Below are 11,937 nucleotides of genomic sequence, written 5' to 3'. Positions count from 1 at the left end.
GAAGAAGCCCACAAGTCAGTAAAAGTGGGTGGCTTCTAGAAGAAGGAAAAAGCTAGAGAACAGAATCTCCCCCTAAAGCCTACAGAAGCCCTGCTGACATGTTGACTTTAACCCTGTGAAGACCATTTTGAACTTCTGACCTCTAGAACTGTAAGACTTGTGTTTTATTAAGCCACTAATTTTATGGTGATCTGTTAGGCAGCCATAGGAAATAAATACAGGGGACATAAGACATCACACATAGGTAGGTTGGAACTGTTGAAAATTTCTCCTTGAAGGAGGCAGCACTCCAGTTGGGCCAAGAAAAGTGAGTAGGCTCTGATGGATGAAAAAGATAATCCAGGTAAAGAGTTAACAGAACTCTCTTCTACTGCGTGAGAGTCTGTCCTGTTGACTTACTAGCTCTGTTCCCTTGGAGACTGATAAAGGTAGAATGTTAACTGTTTTACTAAGCAACCTACTTATGCTAAGAATAACCTCTGCTGAACTGCATCTGGACTGGGAAGAACAATAAATGAAGCAGAAATACATGATAAGAACATCATACTTTGGGTATTCTTAAGTGTGGTCACTTGTACCTGACCATACTCCTTGGGAGCTAGTGCCACCTATGGAGTGTCCAAAAGGTACTGGCTTCCTGACCACAGCCCTGTGAATGAGCTTGGAGACAGACACTCCAGCCCCAGCTAAGCCTTCAGATGACTGCATCCCTGCTGATGACTTCACTGCAACTCACAGCGAGGACCACCCAGCTAAGCCACTTATGGATTCTTGACCTTCAGAACTGTGCTTTTCTTTTACATCTTTATTGGAGTATAATTGCTTTACAACGGTGTGTTAGTTTCTGCTTTATAACAAAGTGAATCAGCTATACGTATACATATGTTTCCACATCTCTTCCCTCTTGCATCTCCCTCACTCCCACCCTCCCTATCCCACCCCTCTAGGTGGTCACAAAGCACCGAGCTAATCTCCCTGTGCTATGTGGCTTCTTCCCACTAGCTATCTATTTTACGTTTGGTAGTGTATATATGTCCATGCCACTCTCTCACTTCGTCCCAGCTTCCCCTTCCCCTTCCACATGTCCTTAAGTCCATTCTCTACATCTGCGTCTTTATTCCTGCTAAATTTTGGGATAGTTTGTTATATGATGATAGATACATGATACAGGAAGGATACATGATACAGGAAGGAAAGCTGATGTATTCCACTTTAGACACACTGGGTTGGAGGTGATAATAGAAAGGTGAAGGAGTAGTCTTAAGAGGCAAAAAGGGACTGGGACTCAGGAAAAGTGAGGAATGGCAGGTGGATTTTGGAAGTCCTTATGTAGCGATGGCAGTTCCTTCATTCATTCCAACAATGGGGACACCACTGGGCAATGGGAAGGACAGACATGGTCTCTGCCCTCATGAGGGCAGACTGACCTTTATCATTAATTACTGAAGCGGAAAGATCCTCATTTTGGTTTTGGACATATTAAATGTGAGGTGAGAGCTGAATAAGTAATAGTAAAGGAGCTCTTCAAAGAAAGGAATATAGTAAAAAGAACAGAGAACTGAAGATACAGCCTTAGTGATAACGGTTGGGAGGAAGAAGCAATACTGAACAAAAGAGTAAAGGGAGTTAGAAGAGAGAAGTCAGAAAAGTTCAGTGACACAGAAGCAGATGAAGGGAGAGAGAACTTCAAGATGGCAGAGAAGTAAGACGTGATCACCTTCCTCCCCACAAATACACCAGAAATACATCTACATGTGGAACAACTCCTACAGAACACCTACTGAATGCTGGCAGAAGACCTCAGACTTTCCAAAAGATATATATATAAATTTTTTCCTTTTTCTCTTTTTGTGAGTGTGTATGTGTATGCTTCTTTGTGTGATTTTGTCTGTATAGCTTTGCTTTTACCATTTGTCCTAGTATTCTGTCTGTCCATTTTTGTTTTTGTTTTTTTTGTATAGTTTTTAGAGCTTGTTATCATTGCTGGATTTGGTTTTTTTTGGTTTTTTTTTTTTTTGCAGTACGCGGCCCTCTCACTGTTGTGGCCTCTCCCATTGCGGAGCACAGGCTCCGGACGCGCAGGCTCAGCAGCCATGGCTCACGAGCCCAGCCGCTCTGCACATGTGGGATCTTCCTGGAGTGGGGCACGAACCCGTGTCCCCTGCATTGGCAGGCAGACTCTCAACCACTGCACCACCAGGGAAGCCCTGTATTTGTTTTTTGGTTTGGTTGCTCTCTTCTTTCTTTCTTTTTTTTTAAATTACTTTTTAATTTTTAAAAATTTTTAATAATTTATTTTAATTTTTTATTTTAATAACTTTTTTTTCTTTCTTTCTTTTGTTCTCCCTTTTCTTCTGAGCCGTGTGGCTGACAGCATCTTGGTGCTCCAGCCAGGTGTAAGGCCTGTGCCTCTGAGGTGGGATAGCCGAGTTTAGGACATTGGTCCACCAGATACTTCCCGTCTCCATGTAATATCAAACGGCGAAAGATCTCCGAGAGATCTCCATCTCAACGCTAAGACCCAGCTCCATTCAACGACCAGCAAGCTACAGTGCTGGACACCCTATGCCAAACAACTAGCAAGACAGGAACACAACCCCACCCATTAGCAGAGAGGCTGCCTAAAATCATAATAAGGTCTCAGGTACCCTAAAACATACCACTGGACGCAGTCCTGCCCACCAGAAAGACAAGATCCAGCCTCATCCACCATAACACAGGCACCAATCCCTTCCACCAGGAAGCCTACACAACCCACTGAACCAACCTTACCCACTGGGGGCAGACATCGAAAACAACATGAACTATGAACCTGCAGCCTGTGAAAAGGAGACCCCAAACACAGTAAGTAAGTTAAGCAAAATGAGAAGACAGAGAAACACACAGCAGATGAAGGAGTAAGGTAAAAACCCACCAGACCAAACAAATGAAGAGGAAACAGGCAGTCTACCTGAAAAAGAATTCAGAGTAATGATAGTAAAGATGATCCAAAATCTTGGAAATAGAATGGAGAAAATACAAGAAACGTTTAACAAGGACCTAGAAGAACTAAAGCAAACAATGATGAACAACACAATAAATGAAATTAACAATTCTCTAGAAGGAATCAATAGCAGAATAACTGAGGCAGAAGAATGGATAAGTGACCTGGAAGATAAAATAGTGGAAATAACTGCTGCAGAGCAGAATAAAGAATGAAAAGAACTGAGGACAGTCTCAGAGACCTCTGGGACAACATCAAACATACCATCATTTGAATTATAGGGGTCTCAGAAGAAAAAAAGAAAAAGAAAGGGACTGAGAAAATACTTGAAGAGATTATAGTTGAAAACTTCCCTAATATGGGAAAGGAAATAGTCAATCAAGTCCAGGAGGCACAGAGAGTCCCATGCAGGACACATCCAAAGAGAAACATGCTAGGACACATATTAATCAAACTTTCAAAAACTAACATCAGACACATCCAAGGAGAAACATGCTAGGACACATATTAATCAAACTTTCAAAAACTAACATCAAAGAAAAAATATTAAAAGCAGCAAGGGAAAAACAACAAATAACATACAAGGGAATCCCCATAAGGCTAACAGCTGATCTTTCAGCAGAAACTCTGCAAGCCAGAGGGAGTGGCAGGACATATTTAAAGTGATGAAAGGGAAAACCCTACAACCAAGATTACTCTACCCAGCAAGGATCTCATTCAGATTCGACAGAAAAATTGAAACCTTTACAGACAAGCAAAAGCTAAGAGAATTCATCACCACCAAACCAGCTTTACAACAAAGGCTAAAGGAACTTATCTGGGCAGGAAACACAAGAGAACGAAAAGACCTAAAATAACAAACCCAAAACAATTAAGAAAATGGTAATAGGAACATACATACTGATAACTACCTTAAATGTAAATGGATTAAATGCACCAACCAAAAGACATAGACTGGCTGAATGGATACAATAACAGGACCTACTACCCAAAGCAATCTACAGATTCAATGCAATCCCTATCAAACTACCAATGGCGTTTTTCACAGAACTAGAACAACAAATTTCACAATTTGTATGGAGACACAAAAGACCCTGAATAGCCAAAGCAATCTTGAGAAAGAAAAACGGAGCTGGAGGAATCAGCCTCTCAGACTTCAGACTATACTACTTAAAGCTACAGTAATCAAGACAGTATGGTACTGGCACAAAAACAGGAATACAGATCAATGGAACAGGATAGAAAGCCCAGAGATAAGCCCACGCACATATTGTCACATCACTACTGAGCATATACCCTAAGAAAACCATAATTCAAAAAGAGTCATGTACCAAAATGTTCATTGCAGCTCTATTTAGAATAGTCAGGACATGGAGGCAACCTAGGTGTCCATCATTGGATGAATGGATAAAGATGTGGCACACGTATACAATGGAATATTACTCAGCCATGAAAAGAAATGAAATTGAGATATTTGTAGTGAGGTGGATGGACCTAGAGTCTGTCATACAGAGTGACGTAAGTCAGAAAGGAAAAACAAATTCCATATGCTAACACATATATATGGAATCTAAGAGAAAAAAAAAAAGGTCATTAAGAACCTAGGGGTTACCTAAGTGCCCATCAGCAGATGAACGGACAAAGAAGATGTGGCACATATATACAATGGAATATTACTCAGCCATAAAAAGAAACAAATGTTAGTTATTTGTAGTGAGGTGGATGGACGTAGATTCTGTCATACAGAGTGAAGTAAGTCAGAAAGAGAAAAACAAATACCGTGTGCTAACACATATATATGGAATCTAATAAAGAAAAAACAAATGGTTCTGAAGAACCTAGGGGCAGGACAGGAATAAAGATGCAGATGGAGAGAATGGACTTGAGGACATGCAGAAGGGGAAGGGTAAGCTGGGACAAAGTGAGAGCGTGGCATGGACATATATACACTACCGAATGTAAAACAGCTAGCTAGTGGGCAGCAGCCACATAGCACAGGGAGATCAGCTCAGTGCTTTGTGACCACCTAGAAGGGTGAGATAGGGAGGGTGGAAGGGAGATGCAAGAGGGAGGGGATATGGGGATATATGTATAGCTGATTCACTTTGTTATACAGCAGAAACTAACACACCATTGTAAGGCAACTGTACTCCAATAAAGGTGTAAAAAAAAAAAAGAAGCGGGTGAAGGAAAGAAAGGCAGAGGGTCCTTTTCCCAGGAGCTCATGAGGACACTCAGTGTGCAGTTCAATCCATGTTTAGGACTGCTGTCCAGCTTCTTAGTTGTCTACTTCTTTTTTCTAATAGAAACTGGGATATTGATTCCATGTCACTGAGAGAGGAAATAAATTTTAAAGCCATTAAATTTGAAACTTTTTCACAGTTTCATTTTTACAAGGAGAGAGCTAACAGAGAAAGAGGTTAAAAGTAGTCATTCCAGGGTGTCCCTTACAATTGCATGAGCATATCTGGTATCATCTGAGAGGTGGTGAGCTATCTTCCTGCCTTGAAGGATCCTTCCATTAGCCCATCACTGAGCCCCAAATCCACCAGTTGAGACCCATTCCTTTGGTTTTCAAATTCTTTGGACCACATCAGGAAATAACATGTCAACACATGTGGACCTTAGCTGAAAGTTCAAAAAATAGGAAACTGAATGCTATTTTTCCTACCTTTTTCAATTGTCTTGGTTAGAGTCTTCACTTGATCTTGTAACTTTTTAATCACTCTGTCCTTCATGTCTAACACTTCTTCAAGATCCTACAGAAATCAAAAGAAACAAGGACATGAGCTCAGAAGCATCTTAACCTATTTTTTTTAATTTATTTTTTTATTTTTGGCTGTGCTGGGTCTTCATTTCTGTGCGAGGGCATTCTCTAGTTGCGGCAAGCCGGGACCACTCTTCATCACGGTGCGCGGGCCTCTCACTATCGCAGCCTCTCTTGTTGCGGAGCACAGGCTCCAGACGCGCAGGCTCAGTAGTTGTGGCTCACGGGCCTAGTTCCTCCGCGGCATGTGGGATCTTCCCAGACCAGGGCTCGAACCTGTGTCCCCTGCATTGGCAGGCAGATTCTCAACCACTGCACCACCAACGAAGCCCCTTAACCTATTTTTTGATAATAGCTTTACTGAGCTATAATTCACATACCAAACAGTTCACCCATTTGAAGTGTACACTCAATGGTTTTTAGTATACTCAGTTGTGCAACCATCACTACCATCTAATTCCAGAATACTTTCATCACATCAGAAAGAAATACGTAACTTTTAGCTGGCACCCCTTTGTCCTCCTATTCCTTTCTAGCCCTTGGCAACCACTAATCTACCTTCTGTGTCTACATATTTGCCTGTTCTGGACATCTAATATACATGGAATCATACAATATGTGGCCTTTCATGTTTGGCTTCTTTCAGTTGGCATAATGTTTTCAAGGTTCATCCATGCTGTAGCAGGTATCAGTACCTCACTCCTTTTCGTGGCTGAATAACATCCTATTGTACGGATAGACCACAGTTAACCTGATCTAATTTTCCCTTAATAAATTAATGCCTATTGTAGAGAATTTAAAAATATGCACGTGTGCAGATGGGCTCTCTGGATGTCAGAAGCTGCAGGTGGAGAAACATCAGAGATTTGGGTCCTGGCTTTGCGTCTCCTTCCTGATAAGGGGGTGGCCCAGCCTATGCTGAATTTGGCTCAAGAACCAGGAGAGTCTTGGATGCCTACAAATATTTCCTATAAAGGGCAGAGAGTGTTTAGGTTCTTCCTGAATTCCAAGGGCTTTGACACAGAAAGGATTCCGGCTTCTCTGCTCCAGCAATGCCTACCACACAGTCAGTCACTGCAGCTTGGGCTCTCGGGTGACTCTCAGAGCCAAGGGAAGTTGTGCTGTGTCTACTCAGTGGCCACCTGTCCCCACTACAGTTCTGTGTCTCTGTTAAACACATGAGGAACTTTATCTGGCCTTACAAGTGGGGAGGTGGGTACAGTTTCTTCCTTTCTATTTCAGCCTATTTTATAATATATCTAATAATAAAAAAGTTACCCATCAATCCTGGAGAACTTGGAGGAAATCACTGTTCACATTTGGATTTATTTCATTCTTATTTTCCCCCTCATATGGCACATATACAGTGTATAAAATTGGGTCATACTGCATGTAAAGTTTTACATCCTACGTTTCTCTCTCATTATACTGCAGGTAGTTCCCTCCGTCATTGATAATATACCAAACTGTCATTTTAATGGCTAAGTCATATGATACATAATCACTTAATCTACCCACTACTGTTGGACATCCTTTCATTTACTTATTTTTTCTGTAACTAATAACACTATTAGTCTCATTTGTGGGCAAAATCGCCACCTAAGATACAGAAATTATATTCTTTTGTTGCATATTCATCTATTCACTTGTAACACTGAGGCTACTGACTGGTTCAGGAATAGTGTGTTAAAACGAACACGGAGATATGACTGGTCCCCAGCTCCACGCACTGGGGAAGAAACAGGTCCAGCCCTTCCCTGCCTGGGAGGAGAGCCATACACACGAGGTGGGGGGCCCCTGAGGAGGGGCGCTGAGTGGGACCTCACTCCTCCCGCAGCATCAGAAACAAACTCACACAAATCCCACACAACTCAGGGATTGACAACACCCAGAGCCACATGTTCACAGCTGAGTGAAGGCTCACACAGGACAAGATGTGCAACACACATGATCATCCACCTACCCTCTCCCTCACCACTGGCTCCTGCTGGGACCCGAGGGACACACACGCAGACACAGCGGCAGAAGGTGGGACAGCCTCTCACATTTAGCAGGCAGTTTCTCATCCAGTGTGATTTGAGAAACTTATTCTCTGAGAAAGGTGTAGGCCCCCTCAAAAAAGATGGTCATCATCCAGGTGCCCTGACTGGAATGTGTTACTTCCTATTAAATGTTAAACTCTGTGGATTCCTCTTCAAACTTAAATCCTGACATGGCAAAATGTGATTTTACCCTATCATGTATTTTTCTTGTGAGATAGGAAATGGAGGACCCTGACGACAGGGAGCAGGGCCTGTGGACATGTGCAGGCTGACCAATGCCTGGGTGAGCCCTCCCCTGGTCATGGTCTTGGAGGTTGCCAGGCCAGGAAGGGGCCTGTGAGCATCCACCACCCAGGAAAGCACCCAGTCTGCTACTTCGGTGCTTCTCATTCTTGTGGGTTTCACACACCAATAAAATTTCAAAAGAATTGCTGGAAGCTGACAGAGTTGCCAAATATCATTTTGACAAGGGCATTGACAATCTGATGAAGATTTTCACAAGTTAAAAAGTTAGTCATCGGCTTCCCTGGTGGCGCAGTGGTTGAGAGTCCGCCTGCCGATGCGGGAGACATGGGTTCGTGCCCCGGTCCAGGAAGATCCCACATACCGCGGAGCGGCGGGGCCCGTGAGCCATGGCCGTTGAGCCTGCGCATCCGGAGCCTGTGCCCCGCAACGGGAGAGGCTGCAACAGGGAGAGGCCCGCAAACCGCAAAATAAAAAAGTTAGTCATCGGCTTCCCTGGTGGCGCAGGGGTTGAGAGTCCGCCTGCCGATGCGGGAGACATGGGTTCGTGCCCCGGTCCAGGAAGATCCCACATACCGCGGAGCGGCGGGGCCCGTGAGCCATGGCCGTTGAGCCTGCGCATCCGGAGCCTGTGCCCCGCAACGGGAGAGGCTGCAACAGGGAGAGGCCCGCAAACCGCAAAATAAAAAAGTTAGTCATCGGCTTCCCTGGTGGCGCAGGGGTTGAGAGTCCGCCTGCCGATGCGGGAGACATGGGTTCGTGCCCCGGTCCAGGAAGATCCCACATACCGCGGAGCGGCGGGGCCCGTGAGCCATGGCCGTTGAGCCTGCGCATCCGGAGCCTGTGCCCCGCAACGGGAGAGGCTGCAACAGGGAGAGGCCCGCAAACCGCAAAATAAAAAAGTTAGTCATCGGCTTCCCTGGTGGCGCAGGGGTTGAGAGTCCGCCTGCCGATGCGGGAGACATGGGTTCGTGCCCCGGTCCAGGAAGATCCCACATACCGCGGAGCGGCGGGGCCCGTGAGCCATGGCCGTTGAGCCTGCGCGTCCGGAGCCTGTGCTCCGCAACGGGAGAGGCTGCAACAGTGAGAGGCCCGCAAACCGCAAAAAAAAAAAGTTAGTCATCTACTATCATGATCATTGCATAGAAGAACATTTTGACTCTGAAAACTGCAGGAAGGGCACACACCCCCATAAGCAAGCAGAGGCCTTTGCTGGGGTAAGCTCTGCTCAGAGAAGGTCACACATCAGCCTATCACCCTCAAGGTGCTCTGGGCCAGGGCATTGTCATCTCAGATGGGTGCCGTCCATGGGACAGTGCTCAGGTCCTCACCACCTGTCCTCTCTCAGCTGTCGTCAATCCCCAGGCTCCCCTGAGGCAGCTGTAACCTCAGAGACCACCTGTCCTTTGAGATAAGGAAACAGACTGCTCTGGTGGGAGGCAGATGCTGCTCATCGGATGCTTTAGGTGGCCTGACCCCCTTCAGTGATGCCTGCATATGCAGGTATCACTTATCAACAAGTGACAAAACTCCTCACCCCGTGCTCCACAGTGAGGCGAGATGCTTCCTGCCGGAAACTACTCTTGACTTCACTTTCAGTTTCAAATTGTTTCCTCAAGTGCTCGCTGGCCTCCTGCATTTCTTGAATCTTATCCATCAGCTTCTCTTTCTCTTTGGTATGCATTTCATTTGGGGCTCCTATGGTTCTGAGAAAAGGATTAGGAAATTTTGGTATCAGTTTGACCGTCATGGAAATGTCTCTCATTGTCACATCAAGCGGTGATATTTCCAAAGATGGCAAAATACTTTGGCCACTTTATGTGTAAAGCAAGTGGTACCTGAATAGGGGAGTACTCAAAGTGGGAGGAAGAGATCAGGGTTCGTGGGGTATAAAAGTCCACGTCTGCTCCACTCTCCTTAACCTGATAAGAAGTTCCTGTCCCCACCTCCCTACACCCTTTGACTCCTCCCACAGGACGTCCATACCCACTTACACCGTTATGACCAAAAGCTCTATAATTATCTCCTTTGTGAAAAGACTGGGAACAGGTACTCCAAAACCCAGTGATCAGAGACAGAAGAAAAACCCATGCAAAGAATTCCAAAATGGTGCTCACCACTTTCCTACTGTTTCGGGCCCTCATTTGGCCCCAATCCTACCAAAGAAGTCACATGATGAAAAATGCTCTCTGGGACATAGAGTGTCCATTTACTGTTCTTAAAATCAAGTATCTCAAGGATTTTTAAATTGGAATGGAACACTGATGACAAATTTGACATCTATTCCTCCGATGATTTAAATAATAATATGGGAGTCAATTTTAATCTGATGAGGATGACTTAGAAATGACTGTGAATAAAATTCACAGTGAAGAAGTCAGGGTAACTGACTTCTCTGAAGATTATAAGGTTTTACAAAATATTTTTACCATACAAAACTGCAATCTAATCTAAGTTATAAAAATATTATTTGATATAAGCAATGTTTTGTGGTATGGGAAAACATTAGGATATAAAATGGTACCTTACTAATGAGTGTGAGACTCTAAAACTGTAATTCTAACTTGAGTTATGTATAAATAAGTAAATCTATATTTTATTACAAAAGCACTGAATTAAAATAGCTTCAAAAACATTTTTAGAAAAGGGAACCCTCTTGCACTGTTGGCGTGACTGTAAATTGATACAACCACTATGGAGAACAGTAATGGAGGCTCGTTAAAAAACTAAAAATAGAACTACCATATGACCCAGCAATCCCACTACTGGGCATATACCCTGAGAAAACCATAATTCAAAAGGAGTCATGTACCACAATGTTCACTGCAGCTCTATTTACAATAGCCAGGACATGGAAGCAACCTAAGTGTCCATCAACAGATGAATAGATAAAGAAGATGTGGCACATATATACAATGGAATATTACTCAGCCATAAAAAGAAATGAAATTGAGTTATTTGTAGTGAGGTGGATGGACCTAGAGTCTGTCATACAGAGTGAAGTCAGTCAGAAAGAGAAAAAGAAATACCGTATGCTAACGCATATATATGGAATCTAAAAAAAAAATGGTTCTGATGAACCTAGGGGCAGGACAGGAATAAAGACGTAGATGTAGAGAATGGACTTGAGGACATGAGGAGGGGGAAGGGTAAGCTGGGACAAAGTGAGAGAGTAGCATTGACATATATACACTACCAAATGTAAAACAGATAGCTAGTGGGAAGTAGCTGCATAGCACAGGGAGATCAGCTGGGTGCTTTGTGACCACCTAGAGGGGTGGGATAGGGTGGGTGGGAGGGAGAAGCAAGAGGGAGGAGATATGAGGATATATGTACACATGCATTTGATTCACTTTGTTATACAGCAGAAACTAACACACCACTGTAAAGCAATTATACCCCAATAAAGATGTTAAAAAAAAAACCCAAAAAACAAAAAATCCCATCATTTTAAAAAAAGTATCTCAACAAGCTGGTGGCAAAACATTTTCCTCACAAGGCTCTACCAGGCCCTCTGTTGGTCAGGATGTAACCTGGGGGGTTTATCGATGAAGATTCTCTATCAACATGGATTTTAAGCCTTATCCTAAGTGGTCTGCTGAGAGAGAAACTGTTCTCTTTCACGTGATCTTATGTTATCAACTTTTTCTGAAGAGATAATTCATGTGTATGGCATAATGTTCTAGGGGTATAAAAGTCTACACAGTGAAAAGTAAATGTCCTCCCTCCCCTATGCACCAGCCACCCAGTTACCCTCCCTGCAGGCAACCAATGTTTTGTTTCATTTCTCATACACCCTCCCAGAGAAGGGTGTGTGTGTGTGTGTGTACACAAGTATTTCTTTTCTTCACACTTGAATGCTAACAAATTATATCTCTTAATTAACACCTTGCTTTTTTGGT

At 43.7% G+C, this 11,937-nt stretch overlaps 1 protein-coding gene across 4 annotated transcripts in view; it reads right to left on the bottom strand.

Annotated features, from left to right (window-relative positions):
- The window catches only part of MYO5C (myosin VC), a 110,231-nt gene that overhangs the window by 22,049 nt on the left and 76,245 nt on the right, over nucleotides 1–11,937 (bottom strand). For all 4 annotated transcript variants that reach the window (XM_024754326.1, XM_024754327.1, XM_024754328.1 and 1 more), the window contains exons 32-33: nucleotides 9,573–9,741; nucleotides 5,655–5,742 (exon numbers count right to left, since the gene is read on the bottom strand). In XM_024754326.1, the coding sequence (XP_024610094.1) occupies nucleotides 5,655–5,742; nucleotides 9,573–9,741 (257 nt within the window). The remainder of the gene's footprint in view (nucleotides 1–5,654; nucleotides 5,743–9,572; nucleotides 9,742–11,937) is intronic.

This window comes from Neophocaena asiaeorientalis, unplaced genomic scaffold (assembly GCF_003031525.2).
Source record: "Neophocaena asiaeorientalis asiaeorientalis breed wild unplaced genomic scaffold, Neophocaena_asiaeorientalis_V1.1 scaffold391, whole genome shotgun sequence".
Taxonomy (NCBI): domain Eukaryota; kingdom Metazoa; phylum Chordata; class Mammalia; order Artiodactyla; family Phocoenidae; genus Neophocaena; species Neophocaena asiaeorientalis.
The sequence above is the reverse complement of the archived record's forward strand: the minus strand, read 5'-3'. Positions and strand labels throughout refer to the sequence as shown.